Below are 20,835 nucleotides of genomic sequence, written 5' to 3'. Positions count from 1 at the left end.
TGGTTACATCTCCATTTTGCACAAGAGGATAAGAAAGTGAAATAAAGGAGGATAAGGAACTAAAATGGAGGCTTCATCTGTGGATAAGGTTATCTGGACACATTCATCTCTCATTGCTCTGGTCAGGTGGAAGTCTCTGAAGCAATATCACTAATTACCACAGTCGATCTTGTTTGACGAGGAACGCTCAACAAGAGATTCCTTTCATACCTGTGTAGACAAAGGATATCTGCGATGGCAATTGCTGATAGGAAGTAATGAATCACGGCTCCTGTCCTGTCGGAATGAAGTACCATCTCACACAAGGAAGTAGATCCACTTGATATTGGCAGACGTGGTTAATTTTCTCGGCTGCGTTGTGTGGAGCAGCTCTGAAGTGACACCTGGACCTCCTTGGCTGCATGATAAGGGGTTTTATCATCAGACAGAGTTCACACAGACCATTGGAGAAAATCTAGACTCAACTAAACTATTCAGATTCTCTGCTGTGAACAGGTTCCATGGTTCTAAAATCTGAACACAACTGACAATCTGAACCAGTCCAGTTGTGAGTCTAGTTTCTGTTTTGAATTGTAGAAGTATTTGTTATTGGTCTTTAACATGTTTCTTTCTTTATATTTCTGTCTGCGCTTTCAACTCCAGGATAGTGGTTTCAATTCCTGAGACCACCTGTCCATAAAATGTATGCAAGCATGATTGTATTTTTTATTTAACCTTTATTTAACTAAGCAAGTCAGTTCATAACAAATTCTTATTTACAATGACGGCCTACCGCCTGCCAAACCCTAACCCGGACAACGCTGTGCCAATTGTGCGCCACTCTATGGGACTCCAAATCACGGCCGGTTGTGATACAGCCTGGAATCGAATCAGGGTCTGTAGTAACGCCCCTAGCACCGAGCTGCAGTGCCTTAGACTGCTGCGCCACTCGGGAGCCCTGTATGTCGCTCTGGATAAAATAATTTGCTAAATGGCTTAATCTTATTTTAACTTAGGATGTACTGTATCTTTGAATATGGCCCGCTTTTAAGTAAGTAAGCGTGTGTGTGTGTGTGTGTGTGCTTGCGCACAGGTGTGACGGTGGTTCTGTGCTTGTGTTCCAGGGAGCCGAGCCGGCCCACTACCTTGCTGCCTGCTGACTGGTGCCTGGGCCGGGAGGACGAGGCCCCGGGGCTAGAGGCACTGCCCCTTAGGCTGATGCAGCAAGACTGCACCTCCGTCAAGACCCTGCTGCTGCGCCTCCGGAGGACCCTGCAGGAGGTAGGCTACAGTAGGACCACCTGTCTCACGTTACACCAGTTTTGGAGGGAGGGAGGGTGGTGAGGAGAAGGGGAGAGGGTGAAAAGTGAGGGGGGTGTAGGAGGATGATGGGAGGAAGGGAGGGGGGGAGGGAGTGACTGGAGGGAGGGAGGGAGTGTGGAGGGAAGGAGTGTAGATGGAGGGGGGGTGGAGGGAGCATGGAGGGAGGGAGGGGGTGACTGTGGAGGGAGGGGTGACATGACCCATGAATGCATCATCAATTTCAAGGGTTTTCCCTGCAAGTTTAATTGATGACCACATAGCCATGGATAGAAACTTAACTATGAGCATAACAAAGACCCTAGTCAATGGCATTAATCACCCAATTGAGAGCAACATGTGATGTAGCCTACATCAGAATGGTAGATGCCCCAGCAGCAGACCAGCCAGCCTTCATCTACTGGTATTCTCCTCTATCAAAGGCCTGAACATGGTATTTTTAAACCTCAACAACAAGTACTTACATTTGTTTATTTGAATAGCTATGAGCTTTTGGCGTTGTCACTCAGGGAAGCTGGGAGCTTGTTAAAGCCTCACCCGACGCCGTGCCCTCCACAGCTTTTTAAACGCCTTTGTTTATTTAATGAGGGTTTTGATTCTGGGAATGGATAGTATCTGGAGTGGCTAAAGAAACGCAATCAAATTACATCCAACTATTATAAAGTGATTAGCTATTTGTGTAATGGCTGATTAGACGAGAAATCACACATTGCTATCGTCCCAGCAGATTCCACGGTGTTTGGTTAACATTTAATTTCTTGCAATCCATTCTACAATGGCCATGGACAAGACCCAGTCCTACAGTACCAAGCGGCTGCTCTGGCAAAAAGACCGTAACAGACTGAATATATTATTTGGTGACAAGACAGCTGTAATTCACATCTCCCTGTGTTGTTATTGGATGACACCTCCCTCTAGTAGCATCTGCCTGCTGTTGTGTTTAAACTGAGATCCAAACGAACGCAAACAGATCACAAGCTGATTCGAGCGAGACATTGTCTTATTCTCTGTTATATGCTTTTCTCCTCCTCTTGTGGTGTTTCATCCTTTACACATACAGAATAAAACAGTCTAATATTGGATAAAACACAGAGGCTCTGGGCCTTTCTGCTCAGGCAAAAAAAAACGTTATTGCACCGGATGCTTTTTCACAGAGGCTCTGAATACCCTTTTGAATGCCAAGTTTAAAGGGGGTAAAATGCCTTTAGTTATTTTAAGCATTTCAATTCTTGATTTCTGATTTCAGTATGATTAAAGTGTATCAAAGTGGGCTGGGGGCTACATTATTAATTTATCATCTCTGGTCACTGAGCTCTGGCACCTCAAATAAAACGTTATTCAAATGAATGCTTTCAGGCAGCGCCATGCCGAAATTGAAAGGGGTTTTAACTGAACCTTATCTAATTGTCTGGACATTTCTACACCAGCCTGTAGGATAAATGTGACCTTAAACATGCATGTGGGGATACACATTGATCAAAGTTCAAACATTCTGGGTCAGACTAGTCTGTCTGACTATATATACTGCACCTGTAAGTGCCCAATACCCACTGCTTCACTTTAAGGGCATCCAATCACATAATATCTGAAGATGATGACCCTGTTAGAGTTAGGATATTCTATATATTGAAGCATGATAATAGATGTATAACTGAACCTGGATGTGATGAGACGCTGTACGATAGTCTTGATGTCACTGTAAATGAGGCAAGAAGGCATCAAATGACATGAATGGTCAGTGTTGTAACAGTCTTTCTCCTGTCTGTACTGTGTGTTATTTTCAACTTCCCGTTACAGTATATTTATCATATTCCTATTGACATGTTGTCCTCTCACCTCAAAATAATATATTTTATTTAAATAATAAATTAAGAATGTAATGTGTGCATGTTATTGCAAATATAACAATAACATTTCTGAATGTCACCTCTCTCCCTCAGAGCACTGACACAAGCCCTACAAGCATCCTTCATTCTCTCCCCATCAGCCCTTGTAGTGAGAAGTCACTGCCCCTCAAGGTAATGGTTTTTTCACAGCTAACAGATCACCTCCGCAAGGCTCAACCACAAGGGGTATCTATAGTGGGGAGAACAAGTATTTGATACACTGCCGATTTTGCAGGTTTTCCTACTTACAAAGCATGTAGAGGTCTGTAATTTTTATCATAGGTACACTTCAACTGTGAGAGACGGAATCTAAAACAAAAATCCAGGAAATCACATTGTATGATTTTTAAGTAATTAATTTGCATTTTATTGCATGACATAAGTATTTGATACATCAGAAAAGCTGAACTTAATATTTGGTACAGAAACCTTTGTTTGCAATTACAGACATCATATGTTTCCTGTAGTTCTTGACCAGGTTTGCACACACTGCAGCAGGGATTTTGGCCCACTCCTCCATACAGACCTTCTCCAGATCCTTCAGGTTTCGGGGCTGTCGCTGGGCAATACGGACTTTCAGCTCCCTCCAAAGATTTTCTTTTGGGTTCAGGTCTGGAGACTGGCTAGTCCACTCCAGGACCTTGAGATGCTTCTTACGGAGCCACTCGTTAGTTGCCCTGGCTGTGTGTTTCGGGTCGCTGTCATGCTGGAAGACCCAGCCACGACCCATCTTCAATGCTCTTACTGAGGGAAGGAGGTTGTTGGCCAAGATCTCGCGATACATGGCCCCATCCATCCTCCCCTCAATACGGTGCAGTCGTCCTGTCCCCTTTGCAGAAAAGCATCCCCAAAGAATGATGTTTCCACCTCCATGCTTCACAGTTGGGATGGTGTTCTTGGGGTTGTACTCATCCTTCTTCTTCCTCCTCCTAACACGGCGACTGGAGTTTAGACCAAAAAGCTCTATTTTTGTCTCATCAGACCACATTACCTTCTCCCATTCCTCCTCTGGATCATCCAGATGGTCATTGGCAAATTTCAGACGGGCCTGGACATGCGCTGGCTTGAACAGGGGGACCTTGCGTGCGCTGCAGGATTTTAATCCATGACGGCGTAGTGTGTTACTAATGGTTTTCTTTGAGACTGTGGTCCCAGCTCTCTTCAGGTCATTTACCAGGTCCTGCCGTGTAGTTCTGGGCTGATCCCTCACCTTCTTCATGATCATTGATGCCCCACAAGGTGAGATCTTGCATGGAGCCCCAGACCAAGGGTGATTGACCGTCATCTTGAACCTCTTCCATTGTCTAATAATTGCGCCAACAGTTGTTGCCTTCTCACCAAGCTGCTTGCCTATTGTCCTGTAGCCCATCCCAGCCTTGTGCAGGTCTACAATGTTATCCCTGATGTCCTTACACAGCTCTCTGGTCTTGGCCATTGTGGAGAGGTTGGAGTCTGATTGAGTGTGTGGACAGGTGTCTTTTATACAGGTAACGAGTTCAAACAGCTGCAGTTAATACAAGTAATGAGTGGAGAACAGGAGGGCTTCTTAAAGAAAAACTAACAGGTCTGTGAGAGCCGGAATTCTTACTGGTTGGTAGGTGATCAAATACTTATGTCATGCAATAAAATGCAAATTAATTACTTAACAATCATACAATGTGATTTTCTGGATTTTTGTTTTAGATTCCGTCTCTCACAGTTGAAATGTACCTATGATAAAAATTACAGACCTCTACATGCTTTGTAAGTAGGAAAACCTGCAAAATCGGCAGTGTATCAAATACTTGTTCTCCCCACTGTATCTCAACCGTGCTGTATAATAAACCTCTAAAGCTTTCTCCAGTCTGGACACATTTAGATGTGTTTTCTACCACCTGCAGTTCTTTAAAAGATCAAAAACCTGTTCCAGTCCGTCTGCACCTTAAAGTGCCACAGCAACCTGAGCCTTTCTCCCTCATTGCATCAGTGGAATTTGATCTAGATGAGATGATCTCATTAATGAATCCCTTTGGGGAAGTCTTGGGGTGGCAGTGGAGGATTTATCAAATGGGCTTTTGTCAGGGTTTTCTAAGAGAAAGGTGATTTAGTTTGGTGGTTGGCAGCAGAGTTTTTGTGGCACTTGTGGAGTAAAGAGCGCATGAGTGGAAATTAGGATTTTGTGTATGTGTGTGGGTGTGAGTGTGTGTGTGTGTGTGTGTTTGTGTTTGTGACCTCTTTACTGACCTACATGGAGCAGCCGCACCAGCAGGAGCAGGAACACTATGCAGAAGGAGCGCCATGTGACGCTCTGGTCCATCTCCTCCTCCGAGAGAGAGAGAGAGAGCGAGAGAGAGAGAGAGAGAGAGAGCCCATGCATCTGACATTGTTGGATGAAAGGGGAGAGTGGTGGGACTCGTCCTGCCGTTCCAGAAAAATCTGAGTTTAAAAATAAAGCCCTGGAACCCACCTGAGACGAAACCATGTCACTCCTTGTCCTACTTTGAGCAAAACTTCCTTTAGCGAACATTTGCCATCCCTGCCTTTTTATAATTAGCGCCCTTGGAAAGCTGCTCCCGTGGAGAGCACAGCGCCGGCGTACGGCTGGGGAATGGGAGCAGGCAGCGGCATGGCGGGCGCTCTCTCATCACTCCTCCTTGGATGGAGTGATCGCAGCGGAATGCCAAGCTCATCCATCGCCTGACGTCTTCCGCGTAACCTTTTCCCCAAACACTTTTGTGTTGTCTCTGTACAAAGAAGTGGCAGGAAAGGCAACACTTTCTGACATCCTGTCCAGAGGCCGGGTGAGGCTGCAGATAATCCTGAACTCTTAGAAACCTTCCGCAGCCTGGCTGTCTCCTTGAGGTGCTGTTAAGGTGTGTGTGTGTGTGTGTGTGTGTGTGTGTGTGCGTGCCTTACTGCTGTTTTTGCCCAGGGCCCGGCCACATTTGCTGTAAACATTCTACCCTCACTGCGAATTAGGCTGACCAATAGGGTCACTATACAGACATTCAGCCCAACTTTGTTAACCTTGGGTGGTCAGGCTCATTGTGGGGAGGGAGAGAGGCTGCCTACGTGTTGTTCTGTTGTATATTCATAGGGGTGGCGAGGGTGGGTTGGGCTGGGGACCCAGTCTCGCTCTGTCTGTCTCTCTCTCCCTCCTCTATGGTAATGTGCAGATGAAGTGCCTGTCCGTGAACATCTCTAATGAAGACAGATTTAAGGATTCCCCTCAGGCGGAGGGTTTAGAGGATGTTACAGTTCCCTGTTTACTCTGTGTGACCTCCTCAGGACGCGACCCCACCACGGAAGACAAAAACACAGTCTTCCATGGCATTAACGGACTAATATGACAAGGTCTGTTTCAGAAAGAGACAAACTTTCCGCCCACGCATGGTTGGGGGGGATTTGAGAGTAACAGAGGGTCAGAAAACAATGGCCGACGGGGATTTGATGTTGTGTTCAGAAAAACCCAAAGAAAACAACAGGAATAAAGCAGCGGAAGGCACTAAAGCCGATTCAGATTTGCAACATTGGGTCACGTAGACCGCAGAGTTCTATTGTTGTTTATTTATTAACTGGGTATTTAAAACCCTGAATGCTGATTGGCTGACAGCCATGGTATATCAGACTGAATACCACGGGTATGACAAAACATTTCTTTTTTTACTGCTCTAATATTGTTGTTAACCAGTTTATAATCGGGGCGGCAGGTAGAGCGTTGTGGTTAGAGCGTTGGCCATATATGGTTGCTAGGGCCTGCCTCCCCTTACTGGCTGCTGACCAGACAAGGTCATGGAGAAAGACGTGCTGTATTTGCTGTGATGCAGCCATAGTTCATCTTAAGTTTACCAGAGGGAGAGCACATACTGTACACACACTCTTCACCCTGCTCTCCCCCCTCTCTTTCTGTCCTGTTCCCCACTTCCCCTGTTCCACAATACAGTGGCCTGTGTTCTGACTCCACAATACAGTGGCCTGTGTTCTGACTCCACATTCTAGACATTACCTTCTCTTCTATGGTAGTGATGTGGTTGGCTCCCGAGTGTGGTGGTTCCCAAGCGGCGCGGCGGTCTAAGGCACTGCATCTCAGTGCTAGATGCGTCACTTCAGATCCTGGTTTGATTCCAGGCTGTGTCACAACCGGCCGTGATTGTGGGTCCCATAGGGCGGCGTACAATTGGCCCAGCGTCGTCCAGGTTAGGGTTTAGCCGGGGTAGGCCGTCATTGTAAATAAACATTTGTTCTTAACTTGACTTGCCTAGTTAAATAAAGGTACAATTAAAAATGTGGTGGCTCTATGCTCAGTGTTCACCTTCCCCTGTGTATCCTCCTGAAGTAGTGTTTGACTTTCTCTGCTCTTCATTCCAGGAGCCGGGGAGGGAAGAAGCTCTGGTGCTGCAGCTGAGGGAGAAGGACGAGCTGATCCTCCAACTGCAGGCTGAACTGGTGAGAGCCACACTGTAGCACTGTGTGAGAAGAATGTCTGAACATTGAATGTAATGTATGTGGGTTCTTCCATTAGAAATTCAGTTCCCTTCTGATATATAGTACAATTCGATACAGAATGGGATACGGGAGGTGCACTAGTGACTTCTCAGGATGCACATGTGCTGTCTTTTAATAGTTGCAGAAACAACTGGGTCCGCAGACAGCACCTCAGCATGGTGCACTCAGACAGCACCTCAGCATGGTACACGCAGACAGCACCTCAGCATGGTACACGCAGACAGCACCTCAGCATGGTACACGCAGACAGCACCTCAGCATGGTACACGCAGACAGCACCTCAGCATGGTGCACTCAGACAGCACCTCAGCATGGTACACGCAGACAGCACCTCAGCATGGTACACGTAGACAGCACCTCAGCATGGTGCACTCAGACAGCACCTCAGCATGGTACACGCAGACAGCACCTCAGCATGGTACACTCAGACAGCACCTCAGCATGGTGCACTCAGCATGGTGCAGCACCTCAGCATGGTGCACTCAGCATGACAGCACCTCAGCATGGTACACGCAGACAGCACCTCAGCATGGTACACGCAGACAGCACCTCAGCATGGTACACACAGACAGCACCTCAGCATGGTGCACTCAGACAGCACCTCAGCATGGTGCACTCACCTCAGCATGGTACACGCAGACACCTCAGCATGGTGCAGCATGGTACACGCATGGTGCACTCAGCAGCACCTCAGCATGGTGCACTCAGACAGCACCTCAGCATGGTGCACTCAGACAGCACCTCAGCATGGTGCACGCAGATAGCACCTCAGCATGGTGCACTCAGACAGCACCTCAGCATGGTGCACGCAGATAGCACCTCAGCACAGGTGCACGCAGACAGCACTTCAGCATGGTGCACACAGACAGCACCTCAGCATGGTGTACGCAGACAGCACCTCGGCATGGTGCACGTCAGACAGCACCTCGCACCTCAGCATGGTGCACGCAGACAGCACTTCAGCATGGTGCACACAGACAGCACCTCAGCATGGTGTACGGTAGACAGCACCACCTCAGCATGGTGCACAGACAGACAGCACCTCAGCATGGTGTACGCAGACAGCACCTCAGCATGGTGCACACCTCAGCAGACGCAGACAGCACTTCAGCATGGTGCACATCAGCATGGTGCACAGCACCTCAGACAGCACCTCAGCATGGTGCACGCAGATAGCACCTCAGCACAGGGCACGCAGACAGCACTTCAGCATGGTGCACACAGACAGCACCTCAGCATGGTGTACGCAGACAGCACCTCGGCATGGTGCACGCAGACAGCACTTCAGCATGGTGCACACAGACAGCACCTCAGCATGGTGTACGCAGACAGCACCTCAGCATGGTGCACACAGACAGCACCTCAGCATGGTGTACGCAGACAGCACCTCAGCCTCTAGCCGTTCCTTTGACAACAGTGGAGGGCACTTAGGAGACTTATATCTCTCTCTAACTCTCCCCCTCTCCATTTCTTTCCTTGTTTAGGACTTTCTCTCCAGCTTATCACACTCAGCACTGCTCTCCTCTCCCCTTCATAATATAGATTAAAGAGAAATATGAAGATTGACTAACAAAGGGAAAAGTAGTGTTGTTGAATGTTTATTTTAATTGGCTTTGATCGCATTTGATCAAATTTAAAAAGCAAAATGATTATATATATTTTTTTACCTAGCTTTGTATTTGATTTGAAAACTGAAACAAGTTATTTTGTTTATTGTTGTTTTTAATGGAGAATTTATGTTCCTAAAATAAACCAAATGCAAGTCGGGAATGTAAAGTGTTTTTCTGGGTTTGTAGAGCTGTTGGTATTGTACTGAGAAACATGTATAATTTGACATATTGCTTCCGAGGCTTCATTTGTCATGTTTTATATGTAACATGTCATCATGTCTAGCACTGCCAGTATGCCCCGCAGAGTCAGTTCCCGTTTGACATCTGTGTGTTTGCACATTCTGGTTCTAGGTACCGATTGCTCCTCTCTCCTTCTCTTCAGACTACCATATGGTCCATAAGAAAACACACTAAGCAATGTGGTGTTGGCCCAGCTTAGATAAGAATGGCCCAATCAATCAGAATCCTCATGAAACAAGGATCTTAGCCAAAGACGAGTGATGTTGGGAGACCTCCGTACTGTTTGAAGCCTGGTGCTGGTGGTGTGACGATCCTCTCCGGGCAGATTGCATGCGGCATTCACCAGCCATGGTTGCTGCCACAGCATAACCCACTTTAATTCAGGACATATGCCTCAGATTGCAAACCAGAATTGAAACCCTGATTGATAGAATTGATATAAACAGAACGTAATGCTCACCAGCATCATTTGCAGGGGAATCGTTGGCAGCCCACCCCCCCTCCAAAAAAGGGCGGTATTTTCAAGGAGAGGGCAGCTCTTAGCCAATCTCCCCTCCAGCCTGCTGCTAAATCTGCCAGCTGAGAAGTATTCATTATGCCAGAGTGAGGCCTCGCAGCGCATTGGCCAGCACTACCTTTTGTTTTCTCTGGTGCACTTTGCAAGGTACCATGGTCCAAGGTTTGGTTGCGAAATCCTCCCGGCGTGTCTTTCAAAAAACGTTCATGACCCAGTGGTTTTAGGGTTTGTGGCCTTGGATGGAGTTGAATATTTTCTACATTGTTTTTTTTGCATGTGGTGTTTCTTAAATCGTGTGCGATAATAACTCTTAGTAGTAAGACCAATGATGTACTGTATACAGTAAGACCAGGGCCTGGGATTTCTCATTGTCAGGCCACTTGATCAAACCAAAACTTCTGGCCCTAACTATGATATAACCTGACCTGGGAAAACTCCTGGCCCCTAGTATGGGTGAAATTCCTGATGTTGGTCTGTGTGTTCTGTGTACAGGAGAGTGCCAAAGCTGCCCTGAAACCCATCTGCCAAAAAGCTGACAGAACCACGCAGACAGACCGCCCTGGATCAGAGGTGAGTACACATCTCCATTTGGAACTGCGGAGGCTCCCAGGCGGTTTAGCATCTGTCGTCTTTACAATTGAATATGGTCTCACATATACCTTTCCTTTTGGAGATGTCCCAGATACACCGTAGCTTCAGTGGTATCTCATTGCCATTATAAAGTGACGTCTATTCCCTGAGAGCTCTGTGTTCAGTTTAGCCTGCAGCAGATGACATGGCCTGCCTGGCTTAGGGAGTTGGAACAGTCTGGGAACATGGGGGCCGTAACAGATGACTGCCTAAAAAAGGCTTTCCTGCAATAGCAGCAACAACAACAAAAAAGCATACCGAGTTTGCTTCTTCCTAGTTGTCTCTGGAAACTTTCCCCACTGTGCACACAATTTACAATGGATATCGTTTTTAAAGTTGCACTATGTAAATGTTTGGGGCAACGTGACCAAATCCACATAGAAATGTGAGTTATAGATATGTCATTCTACTTGAAAGTAAGTCTAAGAAGTGGTAGATCTGTTCTATGTACGCTATTTCTATGCTTCCCGTTCTTAAGTTTCATCTTTGCGTCTTTTACTTTCGGTTTTGTACACCCGTTTCAAACAGCTGAAAATACAATATTTTTGGTGATGGAAAAAATATATTTCATGGCGGTTTAGATGGTACAATGATTCTCTACACTACACTAGCTTAGTTTGTCACATAAACTGAAATTAGGAGTTTTAGCAACCAGGAAATGGCATTGTAATTTCTGCATAGTGCACCTTTAACTAGGCTAAGTAGTCCTTTACACACACACACAGCACACATCAACATGTTTCTCACGATGACCGCATAACTAGATTTAAGATACAGTTCTAAAAATGACATGATGTGACTGACAACAAAACGTGCGTGTCGGCTATGTGTGCTCTTTTATTAACTCTAGGAGTTTCTTGTACGAAAGGTTTGTCTGTACAATGTGGCGAAGCACATATAGACCAAAATGGTCACTTAATCACTTTGTTAAACCTGGGAATGGTGGTTGTCTTGGAGGAGGGGTGCTGTTAGTCCTCATTTATATTGCTGCCGTCACACGCTGTTTGCCTACAGCTAAACAGAGGAGAAAGCACTGAAAGCAGGGTTCATCATCGCCATCATTTATCTTCTATCACTCTGAGATGGCTTTTAGTGGCCGCAGCATTTCTGTGCCCATAGAAAGATAAGCTTGTGTGTCTTTTTTTTCTTCTCCTCGTTAAATGTCTCTAGTCTTTGTTTGCTATTCTTACTAATGTGTTTCCATAATGCACATTCAAATGGCCCCCTGTAATTGCCTCTCTGTCGGTTCGGGGCCTCTAATGCAACACAAATGTGTGTCAGCACCCCATTATACTTGGCCTTGAGTGTCATCACTGAAAAGAACACGGTGCGAAGTGGAGATTGTGCCGGTGACAAGAACCCGCATATATTATGCTATTGCGTTCCGTAAGTCTTAGGGGCTGTTGTTCTTCTCAAGCGTCCCTCTTCTTTTTAGAGAAGTGGTGGAGTTAAGAAAAGTGTCGTGTGAAGATGTGTGTCCCCTCTCACACACTTTGGATATATCAGCTGTTTAATGTACTGAAACATGCATTCCACATGACCACATTCTAAACCGTACATGATCATGGCACCAGCTGGCGACCCGTTGCCTAGTTTTACAGGTTACTTTACTCAGCAGCAGCAGATGAGTTGCCCATTTTTAGTCTCCCGTGTGTAGATACTGCAAACCTATATAGGTTACTGCATCGAGGACAGGCAGATATAGAAAGTGTGTCTACAAGTGGGTCAGCTATTTCGAAAGGCTGGTGCGATTTCAGGAGGTCGTCTTGTTATTTAATTTTTTTTCTGGAGCACTCTCTTTCTCTCTCCCCTTTCTCTCTTTCTCTCCCTCCCTCTTTCTCTTTCTCCCTCCCTTTCTCTCTCTCTCCATCAGAGCTAATTAGCTTACAGGCAGAGCCTAGCGCTGTCCTCTCTCCTTCCAGGCCCCCCAACACCACCAGGGACTGGCCTGCCCTGTTTCCCCGCCACCGGACACTGTTTTTGGCATCAGTCCTGTCCACCCTGCTCCCAAAAGCTCTGGAGCAAAGACTTCTCAAAGTCCTGGGAAGTTATGAAGCCACGCAGCCGGAAGGGCATGTTCATCCTACATAGGTGGAGCAATGAAGGGAGGAAGAATTGGGTTTGAAAGTAATAACTGAAGTGACAACTGGGGAGCAAGGCATTCGAATGACTCGACAAACTGAATAGATGTGAATCCTCTCGCTTCTTCAGACTGTATTTAAGGATTAGAGAGAGAGAGAGAGCGAAGGAGAAAGATTTATGTCCTCCAGAGACGTTTAAGAGCTCGAGGTACAGGCTATTTGAAAGTTTTTCAGGGGCTTAAATCAATTGAGATTGCTTTCTTTATCCAAGCCAATTTTCATTGGCTTTCTTAAGAGGGGACGTTTTATAGGGAATCAAAAAAGTACTTGATGTGCAACACTTTGTCCCTCTTTCTTTTCTTCCCCTCTGTCTAGTCTTCTCGTAGTCACTGTTGTCGCTACTTTAGTGCTTTTTGAGCTCGTTTCGGTTCGATTATTTAAAAAAAAATAAAGATTTCGGTTTAGATATTATTATTTTAAAGATTAAATGCACGATGAATTAAGTTGGTTGAGTGCTGTAACTGCTTATCACTTATTAACAATAATATATTCACATGACTTATTTCAGTTGTTGTGTATATTATATTAGTTTTATTTGATGACTTTATTATTTCATTCCAAGTCATCGTCTCATCACTATAGAGCTGCTGCCTATGCTGTCTGACAAAATCACTATTTTAGTAGTTCTTCAAAGTAAATAAGGCATACTTTTATGACTGCTGAATACCAACTATCAATCACTTAGATCATGTATTTTCAGATAGAGATACCTCACGAAGCAACTGCTCTCTATCCCTCTCAATCGCACATTCTGCTGTCTCTTCCTCTCCCTATCTCCGCGCCCCCACACAGACCGGACAAGTGGACACGCAATGGATTATGGTTATTGTAGTTAATTACCACGTTTTCTGCGCTAAACTATGTAGAATATAGGCCTGTTGGAAACTACAGCTCACTACTACATCAGATCTGATTTCTTTCTAGAGAAACCAAACTAAATGGAATTCAAATAATTGAACCAATATCGGTCAATTAGTTGTTTAAAAAACAGAAAATAACAGAAATGTTGCTTAATCGCTCAGCTTTACACTATTTAAAAGGATGAAGGGGATCGCTAGAAGGCCCGGAATGTATAGTGTGCCTGTAAACTGTTGGAGACTTTAAAATGGGGGAAAAAACACTGAAGAGATCATTTCCTATAAGGGAGATATGATGTTAAATTAAAGATTGCTCTCACAGGCATTAATCTGCTTTTAGCAATGGCAGACTTATTATAGAGGCTCCATGAACATGGAGCAGACGGCTATCCCCGTGCCATGTGCCCACTGTGCCAGTCAGGTCCCAGCAGGGGTCTCTGTGCTGAGAGCAAGCCGCCAGGCCCTGGCAGTGCCACCCTCTCTGTTCTCCCCTCCACTGTTCTGTAGACACCTGTCTAAAGATGCATGGCGACCATTTCAAGTCCCAGCCTCAAACTGCTCAAAGCCATTCTGAACTTTTTCTGTCACCGACGAACCCTTCACCCCTCCCTTTAAAATCCCTGTGATGTTGTGTCCAGACAAAACTGTGTTTAAGGATGCCTCTCCCCCCAGCCAAACACCCCCTGTTGGGATTCCTCTGGTGATTCCTACATCTCTCACGTCTCTCCTCGGCCCTGAACTCCGTTCGCAACGCTTTTAGAATTCCGAGAGGCACCTTCAGAGCTTTCCACTCTTTCCTAATCTCTGATCCCAGCTGGAGAGATGGGAGCGCACCAGGGGTGTAAGAAGAGTCTTCCACTGCAACGCACTTCCCACAACAAAACTACCCCGTTTAGTTTCTCTGTTTTGATTGTGTTGTTTTTATCTGTTGTTGGTTTATTCTCGGTGCAATCATAGTGTGTCTATGAATGAGGAGCCAGGCTTGAGGACATGAGCTTCAGAGGGAGCTGTGAGTGAGAGTTAGGAACGGAAAATAATGTACTATTGACAGCTATATGGGCCAGGATTTGAGATTGAAACTGTGGAAGAGTAGGATGGAGATGTCTGTGTGAATTGTGAAGGTACAATGTTTTTGATAAAACCAGACTGGGAGAATATACAAACCCTACCCTATCCGGGACGACGCTGGGCCAATTGTGTGCCGCCCTAGGGGACTCTCGATCACGGCCGGTTGTGATACAGCCTGGGATCGAACCCGGGTCTGTAGTGACGCCTCTAGCACTGCGATGCAGTGCCTTAGATTGTTGCGCCACTCGGGAGGCTGGGGAAGTGTTTTTTTAAGGAACAGTTTGACGGTCGCAAAGGTTTGAATGGGTTGAATATAATAGAATGAATCAATATCACAGTAGTTTAAAGTTTTAATGTCACATGCAAAAGTACAGTGAAATGCCTTTCTTGCCAGCTCTAAACCCAACAATGCAATAGTCAATAACAATCTAATACTAGAAAAAAAACACAAGAAATTAGAATAGGAAAAAATGAAGTAAGTTAGCATACTATATAAACTCAAAAAAAGAAACATCCCTTTTTCAGGACCCTGTCTTTCAAAGATAATTCCTAAAAATCCAAATAACGTCACAGATCTTCATTGTAAAGGGTTTAAACATGCTTGTTGAATGAACCATAAACAATTATTGAACATGCACCTGTGGAACGCTCGTTAAGACACTGGCAGCTTACAGACGGTAGGCAATTAAGGTCACAGTTATGAAAACTTAGGACACTGAAAAGGATTTCTACTGACTCTGAAAAACACCAAAAGATGCCCAAGTTCCTGCTCATCTGCGTGAACGTGCCTTAGGCATGCTGCAAGGAGGCATGAGGACTGCAGATGTGGCCAGGGCAATAAATTGCAATGTCCGTACTGTGAGACGCCTAAGACAGTGCTACAGGGAGACAGAACGGACAGCTGATCGTTCTCGCAGTGGCAGACCACGTGTAACAACACCTGCACAGGATCGGTACATCCTAACATCACACATGTGGGACAGGTACAGGATGGCAACAACAACTGCCTGAGTTACACCAGGAATGCACAATCCTTCCATCAGTGCTCAGACTGTCCGCAATAGGCTGAGAGAGGCTGGACTGAGGGCTTGTAGGCCTGTTATAAGGCAGGTCCTCACCAGACATCACCGGCAACAAAGTCGCCTATGGGCACAAACCCATTGTTTCTGAACCAGACAGGGCCTGGCAAAAAGTGCTCTTCACTGACAAGTCGCGGTTTTGTCTCACCAGTGGTGACGGTCGGATTCGCATTTATCGTCGAAGGAATGAGCGTTACACCGAGGCCTGTACTCTAGAGCGGGATCGATATGGAGGTTCTTTCATGGACTGGGGCGGTGTGTTACAGCATCATCAGACTGAGCTTGTTGTCATTGTAGGCAATCTCAACGCTGTGCGTTACAGGGAAGACAGACATCCTTCTCCCTCATGTGGTACCCTTCCTGCAGGCTCATCCTGACATGACCCTCCAGCATGACAAAGCCACCAGCCATACTGAGCATTCTGTGTGTGATTTCCTACAAGACAGGAATGTCAGTGTTCTGCCATGGCCAACGAAGAGCCCGGATCTCAATCCCATTGAGCACGTCTGGGACCTGTTGGATCGGAGGGTGAGGGCTAGGACCACCCCCCCCAGAAATGTCAGGGAACTTGCAGGTGCCTTGGTGGACGAGTGGGGTAACATCTCACGCAAGAACTGGCATATCTGGTGCAGTCCACGAGGAAGAGATGCACTGCAATACTTAATGCAGTTGGTGGCAACACCCGATACTGACTGTTTCTTTTGATTTTGACCCCCCCCCCCTTTGTTCAGGGACACATTATTCCATTTCTGTTAGTCACATGTCTGTGGAACTTGTTCAGTTTATGTCAGTTGTTGAATCGTGTTATGTTCATACAAATATTTACACATGTTAAGTTTGCTGAAAATAAACGCAGTTGACAGTGAGAGGACGTTTCTTTTTTTTCTGATTTTACAATGTCAGTTCAATACCATACTATATTCAGGGTCAGTTCAATACCATACTATATACAGGGTCAGTTCAATACCATACTATATTCAGGGTCAGTTCAATACCATACTATATACAGGGTCAGTTCAATATACTATATTCAGGGTCATACTATATATTCAGGGTCAGTTCAATACCATACTATATACAGGGTCAGTTCAATACCATACTATATTCAGGGTCAGTTCAATACCATACTATATACAGGGTCAGTTCAATACCATACTATATTCAGGGTCAGTTCAATACCATACTATATACAGGGTCAGTTCAATACCATACTATATTCAGGGTCAGTTCAATACCATACTATATACAGGGTCAGTTCAATACCATACTATATACAGGGTCAGTTCAATACCATACTATATACAGGGTCAGTTCAATACCATCCTATATACAGGGTCAGTTCAATACCATACTATATACAGGGTCAGTTCAATACCATCCTATATACAGGGTCAGTTCAATACCATACTATATACAGGGTCAGTTCAATACCATACTATATTCAGGGTCAGTTCAATACCATACTATATACAGGGTCAGTTCAATACCATACTATATTCAGGGTCAGTTCAATACCATACTATATACAGGGTCAGTTCAATACCATACTATATTCAGGGTCAGTTCAATACCATACTATATTTAGGGTCAGTTCAATACCATACTATATACAGGGTCAGTTCAATACCATACTATATTCAGGGTCAGTTCAATACCATACTATATTCAGGGTCAGTTCAATACCATACTATATACAGGGTCAGTTCAATACCATACTATATTCAGGGTCAGTTCAATACCATACTATATTCAGGGTCAGTTCAATACCATACTATATACAGGGTCAGTTCAATACCATACTATATTCAGGGTCAGTTCAATACCATACTATATTTAGGGTCAGTTCAATACCATACTATATTCAGGGTCAGTTCAATACCATCCTATATACAGGGTCAGTTCAATACCATACTATATTCAGGGTCAGTTCAATACCATCCTATATACAGGGTCAGTTCAATACCATCCTATATACAGGGTCAGTTCAATACCATCCTATATACAGGGTCAGTTCAATACCATACTATATTCAGGGTCAGTTTTATTCCATACTATATTCAGGGTCAGTTCAATACCATACTATATTCAGGGTCAGTTCAATACCATACTATATTCAGGGTCAGTTCAATACCATCCTATATACAGGGTCAGTTCAATACCATACTATATTCAGGGTCAGTTCAATACCATCCTATATACAGGGTCAGTTCAATACCATCCTATATACAGGGTCAGTTAATACCATACTATATACAGGGTCAGTTCAATACCATACTATATTCAGGGTCAGTTCAATACCATCCTATATACAGGGTCAGTTCAATACCATCCTATATACAGGGTCAGTTCAATACCATCCTATATACAGGGTGAGTTCAATACCATACTATATACAGGGTCAGTTCAATACCATACTATATACAGGGTCAGTTCAATACCATACTGTATACAGGGTCAGTTCAATACCATACTATATACAGGGTCAGTTCAATACCATACTATATTCAGGGTCAGTTCAATACCATCCTATATACAGGGTCAGTTCAATACCATACTATATTCAGGGTTAGTTCAATACCATCCTATATACAGGGTCAGTTCAATACCATCCTATATACAGGGTCAGTTAATACCATACTATATACAGGGTCAGTTCAATACCATACTATATTCAGGGTCAGTTCAATACCATCCTATATACAGGGTCAGTTCAATACCATCCTATATACAGGGTCAGTTCAATACCATCCTATATACAGGGTCAGTTCAATACCATACTATATACAGGGTCAGTTCAATACCATACTATATACAGGGTCAGTTCAATACCATACTGTATACAGGGTCAGTTCAATACCATACTATATACAGGGTCAGTTCAATACCATACTATATACAGGGTCAGTTCAATACCATACTGTATACAGGGTCAGTTCAATACCATACTATATACAGGGTCAGTTCAATACCATACTATATTCAGGGTCAGTTCAATACCATCCTATATACAGGGTCAGTTCAATACCATACTATATACAGGGTCAGTTCAATACCATCCTATATACAGGGTCAGTTCAATACCATACTATATACAGGGTCAGTTCAATACCATACTATATTCAGGGTCAGTTCAATACCATCTTAAGGGTAAGATGACTAGGCAACAGGATATAAGATAAACAGAGTAGCAGCAGCTTGAATGTGGATAAGAAGGTCAATGAGGATACAAGGTTAACTCCGAAAGAGGATACAAGGTTAACTCCGAAAGAGGATACAAGGTTAACTCCGAAAGAGGATACAAGGTTAACTCCGAAAGAGGATACAAGGTTAACTCAGGTTAACTCCGAAAGAGGATACAAGGTTAACTCCGAAAGAGGATACAAGGTTAACTCCGAAAGAGGATACAAGGTTAACTCCGGAAGAGGATACAAGGTTAACTCCGAAAGAGGATACAAGGTTAACTCCGAAAGAGGATACAAGGTTAACTCAGGAAGAGGATACAAGGTTAACTCCGAAAGAGGATACAAGGTTAACTCAGAAAGAGGATACAAGGTTAACTCAGAAAGTCAGTGTTGCTCTTTTGTTAGCTGTTTATCAGTCCTATTTCTTGGGGATAGAAGCTGTTCAAGAGCCTGTTGGTGCCAGATTTGATGCAACGGTACCACGTGCCGTGCAGAAGTAGAGAGTATAGTCTTTGGCTTGGGTGGTTGGAGTCTTTTAAGGATTTTCCGGGTCTTCCTATCACACTGGCTGATATAATGTCCTGGATGGCAGGGAGCTCTCCCCGAGTGATGTACTGGGCTGTTGCACCACCCTCTGCCATGAGCTGTCGTCAATGAACAGCATTCTCACATAAGTGTTCCTCTTATTCAGGTGGATAGGGGCAGTGTGGAGAGCAATTGAGATTGTGTTATCTATGGATCTGTTGGGGCGGTATGCAAATTGGAATGGGTCTGAGATGATGGAGTTAATGTGTGCCATAACCAGATTATCAAAGCACTTCATAATTACAGATGTGAGATCACCCAATCCTCTGGGTCAGTGACGGCCCTCATAACTGCCTTGATGTTTTTGTTTTCAATGTGTGCATTGAGTTTGTCTGCTAGAGAGGCATCGTTGGGCAGGCCTTCCTTTGTAATCTTTAATGGACTGTAGCCCCTACCACATGCGGAGGGCGTCAGACCCTGTGTAGTATGACTCCACCTTATTCCTATATTGTCTCTTTTCTCGTTTGATGACTGGAGGTCATAGTGGGACTTCTTGTACTTATTCCTGTCCTAGTCTTTTTTATGCCTGAAGTTTGGTTGAGAGACGCAAAGTGTTGAGATTTTTAGTATTGCAATTCAAGAGTGAAATCTCCATAAATGTTTGCCCTAAATATTCACGACATAAGCTTCTTCAGCAGACATTGTCACTGGTCTCCACTGGTACTTATTTATGCAAAGATTGTTCTTCTCCTGTCCGTATCCTTAACCAGCTCATTTAGGTCTCCGTCTCGTCCCCAGTTCTGGATCAACCTCTGCCTCTCCCGACTAATGGTACAGCATGGCAGAAAGTCTTCTTCTTCCCCTCCATACACATTCTCCCTCTACTCCCTCCTCTTTCTGCCGTCCCTCCATCTGTATCCCATCTTTATGTTACTGGCTCTGTCCTCCTTCTCCCAGGCCACATATCAGTGCATGCTAAGGTGATTGAATGAGTTCTCGCCTGTGTCCAGAGCACAGCTCTTAACCATAACTCTTCTCGGGCTCCTGACACTGAGTCTAGCAAGGGGGGAGGGGATGAGGAGCAGACGCACCATTAAGCCTGATGTAATGCCAGGGGAGTGTGGGGCGGGCCCTGGAGGTGTGGTCTGGGCGGAGGCAGGGTTATTAGGGCCCTGAACAGAAGAGGGTTTTTACAGTGGTTTTACGGTGACCATCAATTTTTACTGGCAGAGGTCCCTCCATCTGCCTGCTGTACAGCTGCAGCAGCTCCCCCCACCGCCCAGACGCAGCCAGGGTCTTGTAAACACAGGAGGGCG

At 44.9% G+C, this 20,835-nt stretch overlaps 1 protein-coding gene across 4 annotated transcripts in view; it reads left to right on the top strand.

The window, feature by feature from the left end:
• LOC112246731 (serine-rich coiled-coil domain-containing protein 1-like) overlaps positions 1 to 20,835 on the top strand; it is a 129,553-nt gene that overhangs the window by 44,475 nt on the left and 64,243 nt on the right. For 2 of the 4 annotated variants that reach the window (XM_024415242.2, XM_024415257.2), the window contains exons 6-9: positions 1,104 to 1,260; positions 3,240 to 3,317; positions 7,533 to 7,610; positions 10,530 to 10,607. In XM_024415242.2, the coding sequence (XP_024271010.1) occupies positions 1,104 to 1,260; positions 3,240 to 3,317; positions 7,533 to 7,610; positions 10,530 to 10,607 (391 nt within the window). The other 2 variants (XM_024415266.2, XM_024415252.2) reach the window with 2 other exon arrangements.

This window comes from Oncorhynchus tshawytscha, linkage group LG04 (assembly GCF_018296145.1).
Source record: "Oncorhynchus tshawytscha isolate Ot180627B linkage group LG04, Otsh_v2.0, whole genome shotgun sequence".
NCBI classification, from domain to species: Eukaryota; Metazoa; Chordata; class Actinopteri; order Salmoniformes; family Salmonidae; genus Oncorhynchus; species Oncorhynchus tshawytscha.
The sequence above is the reverse complement of the archived record's forward strand: the minus strand, read 5'-3'. Positions and strand labels throughout refer to the sequence as shown.